Source organism: Telopea speciosissima, chromosome 6 (assembly GCF_018873765.1).
Source record: "Telopea speciosissima isolate NSW1024214 ecotype Mountain lineage chromosome 6, Tspe_v1, whole genome shotgun sequence".
In the NCBI taxonomy this organism is placed as follows: Eukaryota; Viridiplantae; Streptophyta; class Magnoliopsida; order Proteales; family Proteaceae; genus Telopea; species Telopea speciosissima.
In genome coordinates this window covers 35,920,364-35,946,412 of record NC_057921.1, presented here as the reverse complement: position 1 = coordinate 35,946,412, position 26,049 = coordinate 35,920,364, and the positions used below count along the sequence as shown (strand labels likewise).

At 40.5% G+C, this 26,049-nt stretch overlaps 1 protein-coding gene across 1 annotated transcript; it reads left to right on the top strand.

Moving 5' to 3' along the window:
• On the top strand, positions 1–25,647 carry LOC122665680 (arabinosyltransferase XEG113-like). Its single transcript, XM_043861829.1, has 13 exons — positions 1–336; positions 2,097–2,485; positions 6,350–6,418; positions 9,311–9,446; positions 9,945–10,292; positions 10,635–10,770; positions 23,017–23,111; positions 23,196–23,249; positions 23,643–23,756; positions 24,088–24,186; positions 24,289–24,408; positions 25,025–25,111; positions 25,436–25,647. Exons 1-13 carry the CDS (start codon positions 1–3, stop codon positions 25,601–25,603), a joined length of 2,151 nt encoding a protein of 716 aa, XP_043717764.1. The 3' UTR covers positions 25,604–25,647.
• The last annotated feature ends 402 nt before the right edge of the window (positions 25,648–26,049 follow it).

The following is a 26,049-nucleotide window of genomic DNA, read 5'->3' as shown; positions in this document are numbered from 1 at the left end:
ATGGAGGCATCATCGACTGAATCACTTCCAGGAGATTCTATTGCACTGATGGAAGACCCTACGGAAGATGTCTCTAAAGAGCTAAAAGGCGAGCCACCACGGATGGACGTGATGGCGTCGATAGTCGTTCAAGAAAAGGTGGAGCTGAACGAGCCGATCAAGATTGCAATCGTGGAACCGATCAATGGTTCGATTACAGTGGCAAAACCCCGTGGTCACATTCCAATCAAAGTCATATCATTTGTTGAAGACCATCGGGAGATCGTAACGGTTGATCGGGAAATGTGCTGGATCATCACCCCATTTAAGCTTTTGATCGTGGTTGCTGGTCAAGTGGTGCTGATCCTTTCCTTCTTTAAACTTCGTGGACGAGTTTTTCTTAACCACGGGAGAGTTGATGCAGGACAAACTTGGACCGGGCCGATCCAACTGGTGTACTACATTGGACCGACCCAAACCCAGTTGAACCGGGTCCAGCTTGAGTGTTTGGATCTAGTAGGATTTTAGGAAGTTTATTTTATTTGGAAAATTATTATGTAATCTTTTATTTTAAGGTATTTATTAGACATAGGGAAATTTTCAATTTGAGTTTTATTGGGTTTCTATTTTAGTTAGCCTGGTTTTAGTAAGTAATTAGGAGTCTTTATTTTAGGGATTTGCATTTTTCTTGTCTTTATTTAAGATTGTACTCAGCCACGTTTTGGAATTAATGAATGCAAGAAAGAATTGAAAATAAAGTGAGTTTGTGCGTGGGCACACCCCCCCTTCTTCTTCTTCTCACGGCTTCTTCTCCCCCCCTCTGATTTCTTCTCAGATTTTCCCTCTCCTATTTTGTCCTGCATTATCTGGTATCAGAGCTGAAGGATCCCATCTTCTTCCTTCCCTTGTGATTTCTTTTCCCCATTCTTTTCTTCTTCCTTCCTGTTCTTGCATATTCCCTCTTTCCTGTTACAGTTCTGCGGTACAGTGAAAAGAAAAAAATCTTCCGCAACCCACTGCCCATTCCCATTCCTCCCAATCCCCAAAGCCAACTTCCCACCGCCCATTGAAACCCAGCCCTTTTTTTTTCCTTTTGGTTCCCCTTAGCAAAACCACCCTTTAGTTCCACCGATTGAAAAAAAAAGGAAAAAAAACAACCCCACTGTTGCTTCCAGCGACGGCCCTCACCACCACCTTCCATTCCCCCTGTGAATCGATTGAGCCCTTCCACCGCTTTCGGTTCCGTCAGCAACACCCAGAAGCCTTATAAAAAAAAATAAAAGCGAAGAAGAGAGAGCGAGAACAGAGAACCAGAAGCAAAAGAAAAAAAGAGATAGAAGAAGAGAAGCACAGTATTGAATCAAAAGAAGAAGAAAGCCTAACTGGTTCAAGAGACTCCACTGCTGCTGGTTCGAGCCTCCATCGCAAGCGGGCTGTTCTCTTCCGTACCCTGGAATCCCACATCGATCAGGATTTTGCGTGATTCCTTGTGGAAGCCGAAGTTCCTTTTTTTTTTTCTTTTTCGCAACCATCCTCTCTGGTTTCCCAGCGGCAGCAGCCAAGTCGATCACGTCTTCCTGACTCCCACCTTCCTACGATAAGTACCCTTTTAAAAATAAAAATAAAAACCCTCCTTTATTTTTCCCGTAATACCCCACTTAGCTCATTTGGTTCCTTTTAAGTTTTATTCTATCCTAATTTCCAGAAGTATCCCTCTTAAGTCATCACAAGACCTTTTAAACCGAAAAAAAAAATTGTTTTCTTTTTATACCCCTTTAGTACCTTATTTTTCCCACCTTGTCCTTGTTTCCAAGTTTAACTTCCCCATCTCTCACGTGTCATCCAGAAGTTTAGTTGAATCTCCATAATTACAAATCTGCCATCCATTTAACAATTTCAGTTTAATTACAATTCTGCCACCGTCCTTATAAACTTCATTGTCTTTACAATTGTGCTATCAATGTTCTCCAAACCACAACCCAAACCGAATTCTTTTAGTTACAATCCACAAGCTGCTCTGTCGTATAACTGTGAAAGTGTTGCATCAAGTGTTTTCTCCTCATGGATTTGTTGAAAAGATCAAGATATTTCATCAGTCTGCTATTGCTTGTGTCCAGTATCAGTCACTCCTGAGTGCCGTTTCAGCAAGGAATATTCTTCAAGGCCGTAATATTTATGATGATTGTTGTACACTGAACATCCAATTTTCATGCCTAAGTGATGTACAATTCAACTACAAACGGTTAACGGGTTTCAAGAACACATCCGTGCCTTCAGCACAGAAGGACAGTAAAATTGTGATTGAGGCATCATCGACTGAACCACTTCCAGGAGATTCTATTGCACTGACGGAAGACCCTACTAAAGATGTCTCTGAAGAGCCAAAAGGCGAGCTACCACGGATGGACGTGATGAAGTCGATAGTCGTTCAAGAAAAGGTGGAGCTGAACAATCCGATCAAGATTGCAATCGTGGAACTGATTAATGGTCCGACCATTGGGAGATCGTAACGGTTGATCGGAAAATGTGCGGGATCATTACCCCATCTAAGCTTTTGATCGTGGATGCTGGTCAAGTGGTGCTGATCCTTTCCTTGTTTAAAACTCGTGGACGAGTTTTTCTTAACCACGGGAGAGTTGATGCGGGACAATCTTGGAACGGGCCGACCCAACTGGTGTACTACATTGGACCGACCCAAACCCAGTTGAACCAGGTCCAGTTTGTGTGTTTGGGTCTAGTAGGATTTCAGGAAGTTTATTTTATTTGGAAAATTATTATGTAATCTTTTATTTTAAGGTATTTATTAGACATAAGGAAATTTCCAATTTGAGCTTTATTGGGTTTCTATTTTAGTTAGCTTGGTTTTAGTAAGTAATTAGGAGTCTTTATTTTAGGGATTTACATTTTTCTTATCTTTATTTAAGATTGTACTCAACCACGTTTTGAAATTAATGAATGCAAGAATGAATTGAAAATAAAGTGAGTTTGTGCGTGGGTACACCCCCCCTTCTTCTTCTTTGTGTGTGGGCACACCTCCCCCCCTACTTCTTCTTCTCTCTCCCCTCTGACTTCTTCTTAGATTTTCCCTCTCCTATCCTGTCCTGCATTACAAACATTGATGCCACAACATTACAGAGTCAATGGTTGTCACTATGCCCACACGTGTAGGACTGAGCAGTAGGTAGAGGGGATGTTCCTGGATTAAGAAGGTAGAGTTTCTTTTACTCACGTCCAATGCCAATAATCCTCTTTGTCAACAAATCCTGAAAAACACAATTAAATAGAAAAAAAGTAACAACAATTTAAGGATTTGGTTAGGTGGCTCACAAGCAAGAGGTTAGTGTTAATCTTAGGAACATGAAGAACAGAGTAAAGAGAAATAGAAGAAGTAACATGGACACTACCCTTACCAGAGATAAAAGATAGAGAACCATCAACGACCCTAACCTTTTCCTTACTAGAACCATAGGTTATCAAGGCGGCAAAGAGACCATGGCGTTGGAGAGGGTCCAAAATCAAAGTGACACCACTAAGGCGACAAGTCGTCCAAGGCGACCAAGGCACCTAGACGCCTAGGTGTCGCCTTGATAACTATGATCTGAACAACTAGAGTAGGAGTCATAACACTGGGATATGCCGGTCATATGGTCAGTGGGTTCGGAGTAAATGATCTATGAGGAGGAAATGGAAGGAGAAGATGTGAGACCTGTAAGGTGGAAGCTGAAGAATCTGGCATTGTGGGTGTAAATTAAGAGCTATTCAGATATGACATAACCCTGCGAAATGTTGTGGTATCATCCTGATAGAATTGGTGTTTGTCTTGTGAAATAACCTAGAGGGGGATGAATGGGTTATTACTAGTGGATTTTGTCTCTTTTTTCGATTACTTGTGATTTACAATGTATGATGCGGAATATTGTTGAAACAATTTACAAATATAAATAACAATTACACAATTTAAAGAGGCACAGATTAGTAGTCATTCGACTTAGCAAGTTTACATCCACTCATCTCAACACTTGAGAGAATTCCACTAGTATTTCCCTTTCAATACAATATGTGGGGAAATATCACTTTTGCAAGTCTTTTTCAAGGATAAGAGGACCTCTTACAATCTTTTAAGGATAAAAGGATCCAATCTTTTAGGATAAGAGAATCTGATCTTTTGAGGGTAAGAGGATCCTTGTAATAGTCTAAGTATAGTTTAGACTAATCCAATGCAATCTCTCAAGGATGAGAGGATTCTTGCAAAAGTCCCAAGTACGGTCTAGACTAATGCAAATGTACAATGCTCAATCTAGAGTTTTTACTAACTCAAGAGCATAAACAATTTACAATTTGAATTAATAAATTGTTACCTATCAAGGAATGCGACCTAATTCCTTATGTGAGTGCTCAATGATATGAATGACAATGAATGCACTTTGAAATAGCTCATTGATGCTCTCTTGATGTAGTATTTTTTATGAGAGACGAGACTTGAACACTTTAGTCCTTGGTGAAAATGATAATTAGAATATTCTCTTAGCTTCAAGGATAAAACTTCATTTTTGGTGATTTGATTTTTCACAATAAAGGTCAAGTTTGGATGGTAGTTGGTTGACATTATTGTAAGGAGAGTTATCTTTTATAACATCACCAAATGACCCAAAAAGTAGGTCAAGTACCCATGGCATCAGGGGGATTCACTTATTTGCTGTAAATAGCTATGCCTATATGAGAATGTTGTAATCCAGTGCATGTTGTAATCACAGTGTGTTGGTGTTATCTTATGTGCGACAAGCTCTGGTGGTCCAGAAAATTGAAATGCAAAAGTGTACTGATAGTACCCAGGTTCGTGCAGGACAGATACGAACTGGTCCCTTACTTGCAGGCAGAACTCAAAACCAAGCATGAACTATGTTAGGGTTGCCTATATCATTAACTGAATTTAAGTTTGAAGGAGTTGAATTACATGGATTTATATGAGCACAACTAGGCTGTCTAACTTGGAAAAGGAAAAGAAACCAGATTATGTAATACTTCTAGGACTCAAAAGTTTTGACACTCAATATGAATCAAAATAAAAATTTTATTAGGAAAAAATAATACTTTCTATATATAGTAATTGTTGAGGCAAAAGATTTTTCTATGAAAAAACTATAATGCTCTTCCTAGTACTTTAATGGGTTAACAGATTCCATGCATTGATAAGCGTGTCCTTGAGCCCCAGCATTAAATTGAAAGATATCAAGCTGCTCAAGAGACCTGGTCATGGAGGTGGAGCTTAAATTGGAAGATCCCGTCAAGCCATCCATGAGGATTCAAGCAACTCGAGCCAAGATTGGAAGATCTCTTTCAGTTTGCTTGAATGTATCCTAGGTGCTGATTTTCATCTTGTAATATCTAGATGATCCTAGGATGTATTGATCCCAAACGCTCAAGCTCAAGCTCAAGCCAATCACCTATGGACCAAGGAAGCAAAAAGAAAGAAAAAGAGAAGGAAAAGGAGAAAGAGAAGAGAAGAGAAGAGAGGAATCCAATCTGATAGGAAGGATTTGAGAAAGCAAGAAGAGATCACGACATGCAACACACAACCTGCCCATAAGTGCACCTCCCTCCCTCAACCTTCCCTACTTCTCGAGATTTGATCTCGAAACCCCATTCCATGCTATGGACCTAAACTCAAAAACCTACGATAGGTGGCTCATAGTGTAGATTGACTAAGTTAATTGGACCTAGTTGATATACATCTATCATGATCATTGATTTAGACCTTTGATAACCTGAATGGACCTCATTTTGGTTTACTTGGGATGGCATTAGAGCCTACTGGAAATTATGTTCAACTGATGTGCTTAAAATTTAAAGAAGGCCATTACTGCACTAATCAGCCGACCGGTGTGCTTAAGAGCGGACGACTGGTACATGATCTGCTAGTCACCAAGAGCACCCCTCTGTAGATGGATGAAAGGTCGGTTTACCGACACATCGTTAAGAAGATGTTTGAGAGGTGTTCTTTACAGTCCACATAGTGGTGGCCTATCGGCTCTGTTCAACGGTTGACTGGAGTTCAAAATATAGATCCGTTAGTGATGTAGATCGAAGCATGAAGAAGACCCCAAAAAAAAGTTACTGTTCACGTGAATAGTACCACGAGGTACTATTCATGTGACACTGTTCACGCAAACAGTAATTTGGGGCTGATATGGACAGCTGGCTTAGAGGAGTTGATTTTAGGTGTTATTTTTATTAGACACTTATTTAGTTTCCTATCTGAGTTGTAATCTTAAGTAGGAATCCTAGTTAGACTCAAGTTTCTATTTTTTAGGATTTTTATTTTATTCCTAGAAGTTGTCTTAGGTTTTATTTTAAGTATGTGGCTGAGCAGAAAAGAGACAGAGATTGAAGAGAAAAGAGCTATGGATAAAGCTCTGAGACTCGACAACAGTGAGAGACCGTGAGTGAGAGGCCCTAGGTGAGAGGATGAGAGGCTGAGAGAGCTGACCCTATCCCCCCTTCTATATCCCTTTCTTCTTCTTCCTATCCTTTTGTGTTCTTCTTCATATGTAAACAGAAAATAGCAATAAAAAAAAGAGTCAGTTTTTTAATTTTGTTCTTTTATTGTATTGATCTTGTTGCAATCAATCTCCCACTGGTTTCCCTGGTTCGAGGTTGACTTTTGCATTAGTTAGAGAACATAACGGCTAATTTTTCAATTGTTAGAAATTGCTCTATAATTAGTGATTTAGCCAGTGTTTTAACAAGAGACTTTGGGGCAGATACATGGAAACACTACCAGGCTAAAACCGTGAAAATCCAATCTCTACATGTGCTTAAACTTGCAAATCTCATGAGCTATTGAGCAAAAGGCTGAAAACAAAGAGCTTAAACTTGCAAATCTAATCAGCCATTAAGCATGAGCCACTGAGTAAAGGGGACCAACATATGTGCTACAACTTGCATATTCTCTTGTAAAGAGATAACTTGTGTTTTGGCCTCTTGGCCATTGTGAATCACTTTTTAGTGATTGTGTTGATGAAGGGTATTGAGGCCCTAAATATGTGCTGAGTGTTTCTCCTACTCTGCAATGAGAGTGTGTATAGGTGCTGTTCCCCCCTTTAAACTAAGATTGTTTGATCATGGTGGTGATCTTGGTATGAAGGTGCCGCTCCCTCCTTTAAATGGAGATTGTTACTTCCAAGTCGGCGAGGGTTTTGGGAGTGGATGTAGGATGGTATTGAGGCCATGCTGAACCACTATAAATCTTATGTATGCTGTCTCGTTTCCTCTTTATCTCCATTGTTTATTTATTGTGTTTACTAACAATCGTTTGGAGATTTGAGATAGCTAACAGTGGAGGGTTTCATGACAGAGTTCCTAGAGATTTAATCCGACATGTTCTAGCGAAGAGAGGGGTGTTGAGTAAGTATATAGAGGTAATTAAAGATATGTATGAGGGTGTGGTGACTAGTGTGAGATCTGTGAGAGGCCAAGGCAAGGAATTCCCAATTATGGTTGGGTTACATCAAGGATCAGCCCTTAGCCCTTATTTGTTTGCGCTTATCATGGATGAATTTACCAAGAACATCCAAGATGAGGTACCGTGGTGTATGCTTGTCGTCGATGATATCATTTTGGTGGATGAGACTAAAGCGGGGATTAACGCTAAGTTAGAGTTGTGGCGATCGACCTTGGAAACAAGGGGGTTTAAGATTAGTAGATCAAAGACGGAGTGTATGATGTGTAACTTCAGTCACACTATGATGGATGATGACGTGGTGAAAATGAGAGGAGAGAGATACCGCCAAGTGACTATTTCAGATATCTGGGGTCTATCATACACAAAGAAGGTGTCATAGATGATGATGTCTCACAAAGAATTAAAGTGGGATGGATGAAGTGGAGAGGGGCTACTGGAGTACTGTGTAACCGACGCATTCCTTTAAAACTTAAAAGGAAGGTTCTACAAGACTATTGTCTGACCGGCTATGATGTATGAGGCAGAATGTTGGGCAGTTAAGAAGTGCCATATAGCAACATTATGTGTTGCAGAGATGAGGATGTTAAGATGGATGTGTAGCAAAACTAGGAAGGATAAAGTGAGGGACGAACGTATTAGAGCTGAGGTGGTAGTTGCCCCGATCAGCAACAAGCTCCGAGAATGTCGTTTGAGGTGGTTTGGCCATGTGCAACAGAGGCCTGGGAACACCCCGTAAGGAGAAGTGATCTGTTGCCGATTGAAGGAGCTAAAAGACCTAGGTGAAGGCCCAAAATGACCATAGGTGAGGCTGTGAAGAATGATATGCTTAGTCTGGGTCTTGTGCCAAGTATGACCTCAGATAGAGCCTTTTGGAGGGCAAGGATCCATGTTATCGACACCATGTAGCTGAGATTTTCCTGATTCCCTGCGCTATCCTCTTTCCTCTTATTTACATTTTTTTTCATTACTTATTTTTCTTATCCCATTTCTTCATTTCTCTTACTTTGTTTTTGAAAGGATCCATGTAGTCGACCCCATTTAGTTGGAATAAGGCTGAGTTGTTGTTGTTGTTGTAACAGTGGAGGGTTTCAAAAGGAATTTTAGAAGTTGAGATTTTATTCTGCACTTCCCAATTTGCCCACCTCTTGGGTTGCCTAGACTGTCCTACAATAATTTTCAGGTTCAATAACTAGTATAAATGGTAATAAAAATTACTGAAATTGATAAAACAACTTCACCAAAAATAGTAAGTCAACAACTTTGTGGTAAAGATTCTCCTGCACCAGGTACTTGAGAAGTGCTGATTAGTTTTGCACTATTGCGTATTTTTATTCTATTAATAGATAACGGAAGCGGGGGTAAGGCTGCGTACATTTTAACCATCCCCAGAGCCCGCAGTGGTGGGAGCCTTGTGCACTGGGTACGCCCTTTTTGATAGGTAACGGATGAAAGCTTTATTGATAGAAGCATAAGTGTACAAAGACATAACAAAGAGTTTCACTGTCAGACATATTGTGGCCTAGTTTTGCATAGTGTTCAGTAATTCTAATGCTATGATTTTTTTGATTGGATTCTGAATTGCTAGGGTGTACATCGTATATCATTAAAATTTTAGCTTGTAAATGCCAAAACTCAAAGAGTAAAGTTTCTAGATAGTTTTCCACAAAGTTCTTATTAATTATTGCATATCTAATTTTGTTTGGATAAAGAGAGCAAAACCTTGTCATCTACATTTTTGTGATGATATTGTGGGTTGTAGAAGATGCAGCTCAACTGAACTCAAACTAAGCCTTAGCCCACTATTCTGGTCTCTTTCATGATCTATTTCAGTTATAGCAGTAACTAAATTGACCATCATTGGTGTTGCAGCTGGCCGTCATGGTTAATTTATTCTGGGATATTTCCTCAGACTCCATTATTAGAGGGTGGTATGAGATTTTGCAATAATCCTGTCGACTTCAATACATCTTCCTCGTGGAGACCTCTGGATGCAAGCATTGTCAAAGTGAGGGCTGTTCAATTAGAAAAATAGTGGGGACATTGAGATTAGGTGCTGTATTCAGAGATGATACAGGCTTCTATTCTGACCCAATAGGCATCTGTTACTGCCACAAAGTAAGCGTATGGCATTGCTTAAGGTCTTTAGGCTTTTCCTCTTCCTTTTTGGTCTTGACTCTTGAGGTATAGGCATCTATTGGTTGAAGACCAATCATCAATCTTCATCAGGTAGTTCAGGAGTGTGAGGCAGGTCTCTGAGATTGTCTATTACCATCTAAAGAGCATGAGCTTTGCATATGAGCTGGACATCTTGTTCCACTTGATTTCTGTGTAGACCCACTTGATAGCTGCTGCTCTTGCAAAGCTAGGGGTGGATTGGGATTCCTGGTATTTTGTGGAAGCTTTTACAATATAGACATTTTTTCATCTTCTTTGGTATTGGGCTTTCTCTGATCCTAGTTGTTCTTGCACAGTTGTAGCTCCCTTCTTAACTAATTGACTCCAGTTGTTATATATAATCTTATTTTTCTCAAACCTGGGATTTTCTTTGGCTGTACAAGTAAATCAAATTTTTTTCTTCTCCTGGCCTTTCACAGTATCTGGAGCATACAATATTGGAATTTTTCACTGGCGGCCAACAGATTCTACAAAAAAACTGGCGAAAGAATGGAAAGAGAAACTTATAGCTGATGAAAAGATATGGGATCAGAATGGATTTAATGAACTTATGCACAGACAATTAGGACCAGCTGTAGAGGGCGAAAATGGACTTGTTTACGCTTATGATGGAATTCTTAAGTTGGGACTTTTGCCAGCTAGTATTTTTTGCAGTGGACATACTTACTTTGTCCAGGTAAGGAGAAGTTACTTTTATCTCTGTCTTGGCTTGATAATATCTGATTGGCATCAGAGCTCCTCAGTTCTGTTTTCTGTTAAATAAAGTGGGGGTCTAACCCAAAAGCTTAAGCTATTAGGTGGAGATAGCCCAATGGTATATGGAGACACGTCCAAGGTCCCAGATAACTGATGTGGGACTATACCTCAATAACTCCCAACATCTCAACATCTTCTTCATCTACTTCACTTTTTTAACTTAATATATCAAAAGTGTTTTGGAAGGGGTCAGTGCTGATGAGTGACGAATAACGTAGCTTATGAAAAAATTATTCTCTAAGTGCTTAATCTACACTGGCAGGCCATGCATCAACAACTTAGACTGGAACCATATGCGGTGCATACTACCTTCCAGTATGCAGGTACTGAAGGAAAGCGTCATCGACTACGGGAGGCCATGGTTTTCTATGACCAACCAGAATATTTTGATGCATCAGGTTATCTCTCTATCCATTTTTATTTTTATTTTTTATCATACATCTTGTAGATCTTGTTGAGTTTTGCGTTCTTACAAAATTTTTTTTTGGGTCTTTCTTGATTGAGTTGAGATCTCTAGATCAGTGCATAGACACATCAATTATTAGTTCCATTCATAATATATTCTCTAGAAAGTTCACTGGTTGCCATTTGATATAGATTTCTGCTTCCTAAGTATTGATTCATTGATCTAGTACTGGCCATCATATTTTACCTTTTAGTATTTCCTCATGTTGTGTTCCATCACCTACAGGAAAATCTCCTTGACATTTTCATTGTCAAGAAAATTAAAGGAGGGAAGAACCCTGAAAACCCATCTCATAACTCTTTCCTAAAACTTTTCACTGCCTGTTGATATTTCAATATACAAATTCTGAAACAAATCTGTATTAGATAAATTATAATTCTCTAGAGTAGTTTTTTGAGTTTCTCTCTGAGGTGCAGGTGTGGCCCACAATCTTGAATACTAGATTTTGGATTTCTTTTCTTTACTTATTCAAAATTAAATCCATTTGCATGTCAATGATTGGTGACATTTGTTTTGTATAACAAAATGATTATTTTTTTAATTTCTTTGAAACAAGCGGAGCCTTAGGGAGACCGAAAAGGAAAAAACAAAAGAAAAAGAAAAGTCCAGATGGTGGTGAGAAGTTAATATCATTCCATTGTTCTTTCTATCTTATGATATCATTGTGCTTTGCTTGAAGAATTTGAACTCCATGGCCAATGGATGACTATCATGATTAATGTAAAGGAGTTCAACTAAGTACCACTCTACAGTAGGATCGATAATAGTTGCAGCAGAACACCAAAATAGAAACTAAATCAGAATTAGTAGCTTAGTGAATAAGGACCAAACCAGCAGCAGGAATGGCTCCAAAGTAGGATCAAGTGACAGCCTAAGCAAGGGTGGTTTGTGCTCCAAATATCAGCCAATTCTAAAGGCTGGTTGTGAAGTTATTCAAGTCTGGAGCAGATTCTGGGCAGAACTGAGATCTCAGGTGCAGCAGTCCTTCACTTGATTGTGTAAACAGCAGCAGCAGTACTTGGTGATGATTGTGGATTGATTCAAGTCTTCGAAGAGTTCCCCAGCAGCAGTTTATTGCAGTCACAAGATGGCAGCAACAGTAGGGGTCGATTGGAAGAACAAAAGGAAAATAGAAGGATAGATAGAAAGCGGGATAGGAGGGGGTAGGCTATCTCAGCCTTGGGTCTTTCACCCACAGCTATCTCAGCTGTTGAACACAAGTCTTTCTCAGATCAAACACTTGCAAGCAAGCAGTAGACATTCCATTAATCAAGTCTGAATTCTAGTACAACTGATGGGGCCTATTTATAGCTTGGCCTAAGCTTTACAAAATGAAAAGTTGAAAACGAGAAAGTAACCAAAAAGGAAACTACTAGAAGCCTCTTACAAGAGAATATTGAGGCTTGTACACCAAGTAATCTAAGACTTGACTAAGTAAACTGAAATAAAATTAGAAAACAGAAACCTAAGTAAATAGTAACTAACTAAATCAACAATAAAATCTTCCTTCTCTTGCTATCTTCAGTGGGGCCCATAGAATCTCATATATTTCCTTGGATTTCCTTCTTCATGCAAGGCTTATGGACCCACAACAGTAGTTCGGATACTGTTCGTGTGAACAGTAACTTTTTTTTTGAAGTCTGTTTTTGTCCTTTCTTCATGCTTTGATCTGCATCAATGATTGCCCTATCAATTACTAAACCATGGTTATCATACCTCACCCTGCCTTGACAGTTGGACAGCTTATACCATCACCTGTTCATGAAAATATGATCTCACACAACTACCAGTCTGCCTGGTTTGACTATTATATATGTAACAGAATAGAACCCTAAGTCTGATCAGCAGTAAAGAACAAGAAGAAGAAGAAGGTAGAGAAGATAAGAGAAGAAGAAGAAAGAGAGAGAGATCGATTGAAAGGGTAAACTCCCTTACGATTTGGTTTTCAACCAAATCGTGGGAGGGCAATCTTATTTATAATATCACTGGCAAAGGAATTACATATAAACTCCCCACAATACCCCTAAGACGATAGAATAAACTAGAAACATAAATAGGACTAAAATACCCCCAGAAACCTGTAAACCTAATCGGCAACTCTTAACATTCCCCCTCAAGCTGGAGCGTAGACATCACCGAGATCCAGCTTGGAACAACCACTCAAGAATTGAGGTCGAAATAAAGCTTTAGTAAACATATCTCCAAGCTGAAACTGGGAACGAACAAAAGGAGTAGTAATTAGCTTCTTCTGAACAACATCTCGAACAAAATGACAGTCAACCTCAATGTGCTTGGTCCGTTCATGAAAAATGGGATTGTTGGCAATATAGATGGCAACTTGGTTATCACAGTGCATCTCCATGGGCTGATCACTAGAATAACCAAGCTCACGAGCAAAAGAACGAACCCACATCAATTCTGCAGCTGTATGAGCCATAGCTCTGTACTCAGCCTCAGCATTAGAACGAGCAACAATGGTCTGTTTCTTGCTCTTCCAAGTAACCAAATTAGCTCCAAAGAAAGTACAATAACCTATAGTTGATCTTCTATCTCCATCAGAACCAACCCAATCAGCATAAGAGAATCCAACAATGCTGGTATGACTATGGCGACAATAAACCAGCCCCTTACCTGGTGCATCCTTGAGGTAGTGTAAAATGCGACAAGCAGCATCTCAATGTACTTGCTTAGGTGTTTGCATGAACTGACTGACAACACCGACAACAAAAGAGATATCGGGACGAGTAACTGTAAGATAGATAAATTTACCGACCAGGCGTTGATACTAATGTGGGTCACTAAATTCCTTGTCATCAGAAGCACCAAACTTGACATGGGGATCCATAGGATTATCAATAGGTTTGCAACCCAACAGTCCTGTCTCATCAAGTAAATCAAGGACATACTTCCTCTGGGACAGGCTAAGACCTCAAGAACTGTGAACTACCTCAATACCAAGAAAGTACTTGAGGCTACCCAAATCCTTGATCTGGAAGTTATCATGCAAATACGTCTTCACTTGTGCAACCCCAGAAGCATCATTACCAGTAATAATGATGTCATCGACATAGACTACTAAGATGACCACCTTAGACCCCCTAATTTGTAACAAAGATAGAGTGATCAGAATAGCACTGAGAAAACCCACAACCAGCTACAACACTGCTGAATTTGCCAAACCATGCACGGGGAGACTATTTCAATCCATAAATTGCCTTATGAAGGCGACAAACCCGGACACTATCTCCCCCTGAGCAACATAACCAGGAGGTTGCTCCATGTCACCTCCTCCTGTAGATCACCATATAAGAAGACGTTCCTCACATCCATTTGAAAGAGAGGCCAATCAAGATTGATCGCCAAGGAAAGCAAAATACGGACATAATTCAATCTCGCAACAGGAGAGAAGGTCTCAAAATAGTTGACCCCATAGGCTTGTGTAAACCCCTTGGCAACCAAACGGGCTTTGAGCCGCTCCACAGTGCCATTTGGATTGTACTTAACCGTGTACACCCAACGACACTTAACAAGATCTTTACCAGGTAGTAGATCAACTAATGACCAAGTCTTACGAGAGACCAAGGCATCCATCTCCACATCCATAGCATGTTTCCACTTAGGGTGGGATAAGGGAATCGTATAAGAGGTGGGAATAAAAGTAGAATGTAATACAGGAGCAAAAGTACGATAATGGGGTGGGAGATGAGAAACAGAAACATAATTGGCCAACGGGTAAAGGGGATTCTGAGTGCAAGTGCGAGTACCTTTCCTCTTTGCATAGGTAGATCATCAATGTCTAAAGTTGGATCTGCAGGCAAGGAATCAGCTGGTGGCGGTGGAGGGGCAGCCACAATAGGTGGAGGTGGCAGTGGTGGCGGCTGCTGTTGGGTACGGTGCGTGTAGACCTGTATTTATGGGGAATCAGGATTGGCAGCTAAGGGAATAGGAGGAGGGACAGGCTCGGCAACAACACGACCAACATCACCAATATCAATATCAAGATCAACACCAATGGAAGGACCAGCAAAATAAGGAGAGTTTTCGAAGAAGGTAACATCAACAGAAACAAACTATTGGCGAGAGACAGGATTAAAACACCTATAACCCTTCTGGGTACGAGAATAACCAAGAAACAAACACTTGATAGCCCTAGGAGATAATTTATCAAGACCAGGGTGAAGCACATGAACAAAACATTGGCAACAAAAAACACGAGGGGGGAGAGAGAAAACAGCCCGATCAGGAAAAACAATATTAAATGGAATTTGATTATTAAGAACAGAAGATGGCATACGATTAATCAAGAAAAAAGCAGTTAACACTGCATCAGCCCAATAGAGTTTAGGGACAGTCATATGAAACATCAAGGATCTAGTGATGTCTAACAAATGGCGGTTTTTGCGCTCGGCCACACCATTTTGTTGCAGTGTGTAAGAGCAACTAGTTTGGTGAAGGATGCCATTGTCAGAACAAACGGAGGATACCTCACGTTGAATTATCTCTAGGGCATTGTCAGTACATATAGAATTTGTAAATGAACACCAAATTGAACACGAATTTCATTATAAAATTGTTTGAAAATAGGAACAAATTCAAATCGATCCTTCAAGAGGTACAACCATGTCATACGAGAATGATCATCAATAAAGCTAACAAAATAATAAAAACCTAACCGACTCTTGACCCTACAAGGACCCCAAATATCAGAATGAACTAACTGAAACAAAGAAGTCCTCCTAGACTCTGGACTCAAAGGAAAAACAGTACGATGATGCTTGCCAAGCTCATAAGTTTCACACTCAATGCGAGAGAAAGATTTGCAACTAGGAACCAGATGATGCAGCTTGGATAAGGAAGGATGTCCTAATCGATAGTGCCAATGTAAAGGAGATACGCCAAAAGAAGTAGCAATCATTATAGTGGAAGTAGATGCCAAATCAAAATAGTAGAGGCCACCCTTCTCATGCCCGCCACCAATTGTCGTCTTTGTTGCAAGATCTTGAAAGACATAATGAGAAGGATGAAAGGTTATAGAACAATTTAAAGTCTTAGTTAATTGACTAACAGATAGAAGGTTAAGAGGAAGCTTAGGTACATGAAGGACATTAGACAACGAAAGATCAGATGATAAGGGGATGTCCCCGTGATCAGTGACAGGTATAAAAGACCCATCGGCAATAGAAATCCGAGATGGGATAGTATACTGTGTAAAAGATGAAAATAAATTAGGCTTCCAGTCATGTGAGAAGAGGCACCAAAGTCAATGACCAATGGAGAGGATGAGGAGGTGAAACATGCAGTAGTACTTGAGTGGGCAAGAATAGCTATAGATGTAGAAGAGGATGCCTCAAGTTGTTGAACTCGTTGTAATAGTTGAGAAACCAGGTCATTAGAAGAACCACCACCGTTAGTGGAAGACCCATGAGTAGTGTCAGGAGGATGCACAGGATCAACCACTCCATCAGAGCCTGCAGCGTTTGCAAATTGTTCTCGTGCCCATTGTGGTTTGCCATGTTTCAGCCAACATTTGTCAATAGTGTGGTTAGGACGACCACAATGAGAGCACCATCGAGAGCCACCATCACCAAAAGATGAACCAGCAGGGTTGGAAACAGCCCCACGACCACCAGAAGCCCCACAACTGCGACTAGATCCAGAACCACAACCTCGAGAAGAGGTACCACCACTGCGACCACACCCTCCAGTAGAAGTAAAGAGGGCAGAATTATCCTTGGAGACAGGAGCTGGATCAGATTTCACCACTGAAGGAGAAACAACTCTCTGGATTCGACAATATGCTTCATTCATAGACGAGATCTTCTCACCAGCCAATAATTGGCTTTTGACGGATTGAAGATCAAAATCCAATCCAGAGAGAAACTTAGCAACCAGGAACTCAGAGCGTTGGGATTTAATCACAAAGCATCAGTAGAGATAGGCTGGTACACATTGAGTTCTTCCCGCATCCCCTTCAATGAATTGTAATATTCGCCAAGGGACTTTCCTTCTTGCTTGAAAGAGAAAAATTTCTCATATAAATCATAAATTCGAGACAAATTGGTATCTTGAGAATAGCTCTCCTTGAGTTCTTCCCAAACACCCTTGGCACTTTTATGAAACATAACATTAGAGGCTATGGAGGGTTCCATGCTATGCCAAAGCCAACAAACAAGAGTTGCATTTTCAGCCTTCCAATCTTCATATTTGTCACCAGTAGGAGCTGGCGGTGTCATAGTAAGATAAGACATCTTCTGGCGAGTAGTAACATAAACTTCAAAGGTTTGCGATCAAAGGTGGTAGTTGGAGGCACCATTCAACTTGATGGTAGTAATCTGAATATTAAAGTTGTTCGTAGGAGGCTTAGAATCAGCCATGAGATAAAGTAAATATTGTCAATAAAAACTTGGATAGGTAGAGAGCAGAGACAGCCAACAAATAAGGAAGAGTAAGGCAAAATCGATTTCAGCCCAAACCCAGATCAGGGTAAAATCGATAAACTTGAGGAAAAAGGCTGAACAGCCCAAAATGTGATCAGTTTTTTTTTTTTGGGTGTAGACAATCATCAAATAATGAGGAATAAAATCCTCAAACCAGTGGCTCTTGGTCCCCCCCTCTCCCCTCCCCCCCCCGCCGACCTGTGGAGCTCCCTCCCCCCCATCCCCTCGGGCATCGAGGTAGAGGTGACACCACCTTGTGGCTCCCCTCCCACTCCGGCAGATTCAGCTCCCACTCCGCTTGGGACATGGTTAGACATAGAGGGACCCCCTGTCCTTGGCACAAAGTTGTTTGGTTTAGAGGCCACATCCCCCGCCATAGCCTCACCGCTTGGCGCGCCCTTGCAAACTACCTCCCTACTCAAGCCTTCCTCATTTATCGCCATATTCAGGTCCCTCCCACCTGCTATCTTTGTTGGAATGGGGCTGAAGATGCAGATCTCCTGTTTTTTCACTTGCCCTTTTCCTTCCTCCATTTGGACCCGTGTTCTTCGCTACTGTTGGCCCGGTCGCCGCACCCCCCTTTCTCTCAGCACGGAATGGATTTGGATTGACATGACGTTTGGAGGGAAGTCGATTTGTGATTCGGTTGGCAAGATTGCCTTTTGTGCCACTATCTCCCACATTTGGATGGAACGTAACCTTAGAAGATGGACGCCCAACTCCCGCTCTTTTGACACGATTTGGAAGGCCATCTTTTTTTATGTTTCATCTAAGATTAGATCCCTCCCCCCTTCGGATGTGAAGGATTCCCCAAGGAACAAGCTCATTGTTGTCTCCTGGGGTCTCCCTCTATCCATTTTGCGCCCTAGCTAGATCCTAGCTTCGGTCTTGTTTTCCCTTGGGCTTGTATATTCCTTCTTCTTTTTTCGTAATTAAATTTTTATTCATCCAAAAAAAAAAATCCTCAAACCAGCAGCCAATATGGAAGAAGAAATCCCAGGAGAAAGAGAAAATCGATTTTCACAGGGTATTGAGAAATCAATTTCTCAGATGGAGGCAAACATCACTTTAATCAACAGAAATTTCGTACAGCATCAAGCACAAGTACAAATACGACCAATCTTGTTATACCCGCACCCCGGGAGTATAAGTAATTATTAATTCTTCCCTGTGACGTGTAGTTATCACTGCCACGTATGCCGGTGAGTTGTTCTCACTGGTGGTCAAACCCAGCTATATTGACCATAGTACGAGGTTGCCTGTGGAAACTAGTCGGGATCACGGAGGTTGCACCTTGACATGTCAGGGGTAAGTAGTTGACCAAATTTGTTGTGTGCTTACTGCCCTCTCAAAGCCCTCGGAGTGTGGTCCAAAGGCCCTGACCTCTTATGGTGGGAACCACCTTCCTACTCGCATCGGAGGCAAGGTTACTGACTGCCTCCGACCATGCATCCAATGCTGCTGACAAGGACTATTGTGGGTGAGACCCTGTGGCTAAGGTGCTATTGGTGTCCTGCCATGTTTGACCCTACCCTTACCCCTTTTTATTAACTTGACCTTATGTGGGCCTTGAGGCCCAAGTTAGGATTTTTAAAACTTGTGTAGGGATGGATGGTTGTTTGACCCTATCCAAACAGACCCTAGCCTACACTTATGAGGCCTTATCCAAATAGGCCAATAAAGGTGATTTTTTTTATATGAGAGAGATGGGTAAGACTATTCCTTAGTCTTTCTTTTTTTTTTCTTTTCTAACCTAATCGTAAAAGGAGAGGAGAGCTTTGAAGAGAGGAGGCAGCAAGGAGGAGAAGAAGGAGAAGAAGGAGAAGAAGGAGGAGAAGAAGGAGAAGGAAGGGAAGAAGAAGAAGGAAACGGCTGCTGGGTTTGGAGCTTTAAAGAGGGTACATCTTGTGTATCTCAGACCAGGTAAGCCAGTGCCCCTTTTCCCCCTTTTTCTCTCTTTCCCCTTGCTCGTTTAAGCTTGGGTGGTTCTTTGGTTGCACCCCAAGATGGGGATTTCTTTTTGGAAACCCAAAGGGTTAGCTCGAGCCATGTGTAGTTTCCCCTTGTAGGATGCTATCCCATTTTCATTACAATCCTATAAAGACCTCTATTTGACCTCTTGCTGAATCTATTTGATTCTAAAGCTTCAACCACCAAAGAAAACCCCAAATCTGGATTTTTGAGCTTTTGATCCTTTAAACCCCCTTAAATCTTTGGATGTTGGGTGTTTCTAAGACCCAAATAGACTCCAAGACACCCCTCCCTAGTCCCTTGAGGCTTAGAGAACCAAATGGGACAACCCTGGGCTTTTAAAGACCTTGAAATCACACTTGGGTTGCATCGGAGGCAGAGTCTGCGTGAGTCCGATGTTGCCTCCGATGTGTCCTGAGCCTGCAGGGAAGGTCGGAGGCAAGGTCGGAGGCAAGACTGCGTGAGTCCGATGTTTGCCTCTGATGTGGCCTGAGCCTGCAGGAAGGTCGGAGGCAAGACTGCGTGAGTCCGATGTTTGCCTCCGATGTGGCCTGAGCCTGCAGGAAGGTCGGAGGCAAGACTGCGTGAGTCCGATGTTTGCCTCCGATGTGGCCTGAGCCTGCAGGAAGGTCGGAGGCAAGACTGCGTGAGTCCGATGTTTGCCTCCGATGTGGCCTGAGCCTGCAGGAAGGTCGGAGGCAAGACTGCGTGAGTCCGATGTTTGCCTCCGATGTGGCCTGAGCCTGCAGGAAGGTTGGACTCAAGGTCGGAGGCAAGCCTGCTGAGTCCGACGTTGCCTCCGATGCAGTTTTTAAGGCTTATAACTTATGTAAACTGTGGGGTTTCTCTATGAGGCCTCCCCTACACTCTCTCACACTCTTATTCACTTCCATAGGCGCCAACATATGTGCAATGGAGTGATTTTGAGCGGGAATCGTTGCGCTTATACAAATTCTATTTGAAGTAATTGGTGAGTGGGTTTGGGTGACTGTTTGAGCTTGTTTACTATTGCTTATTCATGCATTTATGAATTATATTGTGACATTATCATTAAAGCATGATTGCATATTTGCATTTATTCTTATTCGATGATGATGATTTGGATGATATGGATTTGTGTTGGGTTACGGTCTTGGGAAGATCTGCACCGGAACCCCGGATACGTGGAATTGTATATTGCATCTCATTCTTACCGTATGCGCCGTGTTGTGTCTTGGTACCGGGGTTAGATGGAATGGGACGTTGACATACCCGGATGTACCTCTCAACACGATAGGATTCATGTAGTATATCCGTGGTTAGGCTCGTTCCCTATGCTACGACCCTTACCAACGGGGTTTAGGTGTTGGGTAGCCAGAGCACTCTTGCTGTGGAGAGTTAGAGAGGCCAGGCCAGGGGTAGTAATGGTTATCGGGTCCGCCCTCGGGTGGTGATGACTACGACCGCGCGGGCTCCATAGTAATAATTGAGGTTGCATTGTGGTGAGAATGGAAGGATCCACAGTGTCTTCCCGAGTTATTGCAGTAGCATATACCCATTGACTTACCATTGTGTGTTAGGTGGTAAATGAATTAATAATGGCATGCACCATGGACTATTTGTGATTATGTGATTGTGCGTCCCCTTTTCTCTCTCACTAGCTCGATGGAGCTAACCCCCGTGTACACATTCTTTTTAGATTTTGATGCAGATGATTACTGTGGAGCCAGAGACCGTGACTGAGGATCATGACGATGGTTGCCCATGATGATTGTGCCTACGGGCTGTATTGATACTTGGGACTTGTTCCCTTCTTTTGTTGTTTTTTGGGGCCACGTGCCTTGTATAAATATTTATTGTTATACTTGTTTTGGGGTAGTTATGCTATGGTCATTCGGGATATCCATCCAAACTATTTATGTATCACTTAGCCGTGTGAACATGAGGTAACTACTGTAAACGCTTCCGCTTATTTTATGATCGTTGGAAATGTAATATTCCTTTGTCTTTCGCACTCTGATATTATTGTATTGTAATATTGATTTATGACTGTGAGTTGGCCACTGCATCGAGATCCTGGCGGTGAGGTGGGATGACGCGTCACCCCAATCATACCCTGATATTGTATTTTATCCCTTGTCGGGATAGGGGTGTGACAAATCTTCAGCATATCAGGGAACCCTAGTCCTTCATTAGGATAAGACTAGGGTTCAGACAAGAAGGTACAGCATCTGGTTGCTGTGGACCACGATAAGAGAGCAAGAGGAAGGAGAAGCCTTCAAAACAGAAATAAAAGGGAGAACTGTTGATCAGATTTAGTGCTCTGATACCATGTAACAGAACAGAACCCTAAGTCTGATCAGCAGCAAAGAACAAAGAAGAAGAAGAAGGTAGAGAAGAGAAGAGAAGAAGAAAGAGAGAGAGATTGATTGAGAGGGTAAACTCCCTTACGATTTGGTTGAAAACAAATCGTGGAAGGGCAATCTTCTTTATAATATCAGTAGCAAAGGAATTACATATAAACTCCCCACAATACCCCTAAGACAATAGAATAAACTAGAAACATAAATAAGACTAATACCCTCAGAAACCTGTAAACCTAATCGACAACTCTTAACAATATATGTAGTTCCATTGTAGGGAAAAGACATCGTTTGGTTGGTCGAGACTCAAGTCAAGGAACACCTTAGTTTCGGGAGACAACGAATTATTAAATGCTTGCAGCAGAAGTCCATTTGTGCTGTTTCAGTTTATGACATGGATTTACCCCTGGTTGAACCAGTTAATCTGGAGCCTAGTCGCCTAACAGACTGATATGCAGGCTAGAAAGTAATTGTTTATCATTCCTCCTTGACCACTTATGCTCCAAGAGTGTCTTAACTGAGTAATCTTGACAAATCCCAAAAAACAATGGAAGTGTAAACCCTTTCAAACTACAGGAATATGAGCTTTCATTGTGCTCCGGTGTACTCTGGTTGCTCACTATTGTTATTGCTTGCAAGTTGTATTTAAAAGTGGGGTAGGCACACATTTATAGCGCTCTTTCTCTCTTAATTAAAGGAGCTGTTATTGATGTAAAAGATCTGTTAAAAATTGTATGAAGTAAAAGCATTGTCAGAAGTCATAAACAGAAATTCATGCATTGGCTTTGTGAAGTTATAGCAAACAGGGGTTGAAATTCTACAACGATCTGTAGAATGTTTAAGTTAAGGACTCTGTTGAGTAAAGTAATTATTAAGTAGAGTTCACATGGGGATTCATTAGGGTCTGGTGAACCACATCAAGGTCAGGTTCAAGGATTTTGATGGGCGGTAGCTGGACTAGATAATCCATTGGATTTCTGTTCTCTAAGAAAGTAAAATTTGTTAGGCGACTAGATTTCTTATTGAATTTTTTATATCTGAGAAGTGAAAATGTCCATGTTTCTGAACCTCCGGATCATCCTCAAACTTTCTTGCCATTCCCAACTTCCAAGTTAGTTTGATAGATGATCAGATGATGATGGTGACTGGATTCTCTCTATCTTCCCATCTCTTTACTCCCTTTGCAATTAAGCAACTCCTATTTTTCATCTTTCTGAATCTTAATTTCAACTTAACATTGTGTTTATAAGTTATGATTGCCATTACCTGTAAATGTGGAAATTATGACTGCCTGCTTTCTTTTTGCTACTATTTCCATGTTAAAGTACGCAAAATTGCCATTCTGTATTTGGTTGTTGACTTCTTGTGACTTTGGTCTCTTAGATGCTGAGGTGATGGAAACTTAACATGTTCAGGGAACTTATGCAGGAGGTTTCTTGTCGTTTAAACCATCTATCCCAAAGAGCCTATTGCTCGATGGAGAGCACAACATTGAATCACATTTTTCTCTCATGAATTTCCAAGTATGCAACCTGCCTTGCAGCACACATTTTGGTTTCGATACTTATGTTATGCTTCATTACTTATGTTGGAAATTATTTGTTCAGATAAAGCAAATAAGGAATGCACTTGCTATTGCTTCTTTGCTGAACCGTACACTGGTGAGTATTGGCATATTCTGTAGATAAATGTCTGTTCTGTCAACATTTATCTGAAACCATTTATTTTGCTATGTGTTGGTATGAAATCAATTTTGCTTGGATTTTGGTTGCACTTGCCACAATTTTGTTGCATTTGCATAATTTGAGATGTATTTTGTTTTGTACTTGTCTTAATGAATGAAGTAATATACGAATAAGAGCCAAAGGTCATTTTTTATTAGACCAACCTACATGTAGCAATATAAAATAACTCATGTCATGTGCAATTTTCTGTTACTCACTAATCTTGAATAAGCAGATAGAATTATTTCTAGTGTTTAGTTGAACCCTATCTGTCTCTATTCTTATATTTTCACATTTTTTTTTCTCTCTTTTTTCGTCTTTTATTTTTAGGTGATGCCTCCACTATGGTGCAGATTGGATAGACTATGGTTTTCACATCCTGGAGTTTTGCCGGGGACTATGACAAGACAACCTTTTCTCTGCCCTTTGGATCATGTATTTGAGGTACTTCTGTTTAGGAAACTGATTATTAGTATTTTTTATTAGTTTCATGTGATTCAGTAATTTCTTTGCTGTATTTCCATCAGTTAAGTTTCTTCATATTTTTGTATGCATGACCATGCGATTGGGAGTTAATAATATGATAGAATTACTGAAAGCTCTTAGCTTATTAAAATGGTTCCCACTCTTGGTAGTTCAATGTTTTCTCTGCTGTAACATTGAAATATTCCCCTATCTTCCATGTTGACCATATTAGTCCTAGTTTCTGTGCCTAATGCTTCATTAGTTGATAATTGAGACGACAAAGGATTAAGGAAGACATGTTGCAATGCAGGTGAATGTCATGCTAAAAGATCTGCCAGAAGAGGAATTTGGCCCACGGATTGATTTTAGAGAGTATTCTTTCTTGGACAATCCTTTACTACCCGAACAGGTAATATGACGTTCTCACGTAAACGCAGAGGAAGTCTCCATTTTGAGGTTCTTGATTTATGGGGAAACCTTTTCATTGTTTCCTTGTGATTCTGTCTTTCAGGTCAAGGAGTCTTGGCTTGATGTTCATGTTTGTCAAGAGGGAAGCCAAGGTTGTCATGTAACTAATGAGACAAGTCAACCAGGAGTTCTCAGATTTCCAAAGCATAGCAGTGAAGAACTGGTACTCTAATTTATGCAAAAATTGTGCCAATCCAAATGTTTGATGCCACTTTTGTTGTAAACTTAGTAGTAGTTCCTCAAATACACTCTAAAGCCAATCAAAAGGTTCACTTTTTATCTTCACATTATATGCTTTCTTTACTCCTAAAATATTTCTCCCAAATGTGAGAGTAATGGCTATCAATTCAAGCCTATTCTAAAGGACCTTTTTATTAGGCATGGAAGAAAATTCTCATTCCCCTTCCACCTTCTTACGGACCAAAACTGCAATGTAATTTTTGGGTCTTATTAAAGGTTCATAATGTCTATACATGTCTTTTCCCCATGGACAATTTAGAGGGTTGCGGGTTGCCCAACATCTGTGTGGCCTTGATTGAGATCTGAATCCAATTTATTAGAAGTCCCAATACTAGCATCTTAGTAAGGATTGTTGATCTAGAAACTCTCACGTTTCAGTAAATCTAAATCATAAACTGTGTTAGATGGTGAAATATTAATTTTGAGGACACTCTCTATTTTAAAAAGATCCAAACCTAGGGGACTTTTGAATATTTTCTCTTTTGCTTTTCAGGTGTTCATTTCACTGGAATGTAACCATGTAGTTTTATTTTTGACAGTTGAAAACAGTGTTCTCCTCATTTAAGGATATCAAAGTTATACAATTCTCATCCATGCAAGATACATTCCAAGGTTTTTCCGACAAGGTAATTTCTCTCTTTTTTTTTTGTTCTCCTCCTGATAATCTTTGTGGGGCCCATTTCTTCCGATGTAAACTGGCCAAAATAAATAAAAGAATGTAAAATATCTAGCTATAGAGTTTGTTTCAGAGGAAGTGAAGATAGATGTAAAGTTTTGCAGTGGGCTCCCTTTTTGTATGCCAAAATCAGTATAAATAATGGTTGGGAAGTGTAATTCTCCCTGCTTTATTTTAATTTGGGGCATTTTACATCGAAACAAATAGAGTTGTAGCAAAACTTCATTGATTATGTTTAGTCTAACTATGCAAAGTGTTTCAATTATATGATCAGAAAAGAGAGGATAAGTTCAGAGACCGTGTGAAAAGGTACGTGGGGATATGGTGCTGTGTGGAAAACCATACTCCTGGACACATATATTATGACATGTACTGGGATGAGAAGCCTGGCTGGAAACCTGCCCCACCAAAGACTCCAAAAGATGACCATCCGCCTTGGTAATTTTCAAATTCATGTAATTCTTCCTATAGGTTGAAGGATAAGTGGAAAGAAAAAAAAAATTGGAGCCTGACCTTAGTTGTATCCATATTTATACCATAGGCCATAGAAAATTAGGCATGAGAATTGCTGATGTACCTTTGTAAGACGGGCAGTACCCAAAATTTTTTACATTCCTTATTTCCAGTAAGATATGTAGTTTTTTTTTTTTTGAATCCTAGATAAGGGTATTTTTGTCCTTCAATCGTCTCTCTCTTTCTCGTATTTTCTGATCCTCTGATGATCAAAAGGAGAGTATTTAGGATATTTGATTAAAAATGTGGAGTTGTGTAAGTGATTTATTTTATCTTTGATTCAAAGGGCCGAACAGGCTTTCAAAAGTACAAGATTGGGTATGCACATAATTCCTTTGGACCTTGTTTAGTTAGATATGAAGTGAAAGTAAAATA

Excerpts from the sequence above, each read along its gene's own strand:
- LOC122665680 (XM_043861829.1), top strand. The coding sequence starts at position 1 with ATGGAGGCATCATCGACTGAATCACTTCCAGGAGATTCTATTGCACTG. Across the intron at positions 337-2,096 it reads TCGTGGTTGCTGGTCAAGTG|TATCAGTCACTCCTGAGTGC; the intron begins GTGCTGATCCTT and ends GCTTGTGTCCAG. Across the intron at positions 2,486-6,349 it reads GGTCCGACCATTGGGAGATC|AAAAGAGACAGAGATTGAAG; the intron begins GTAACGGTTGAT and ends GTGGCTGAGCAG.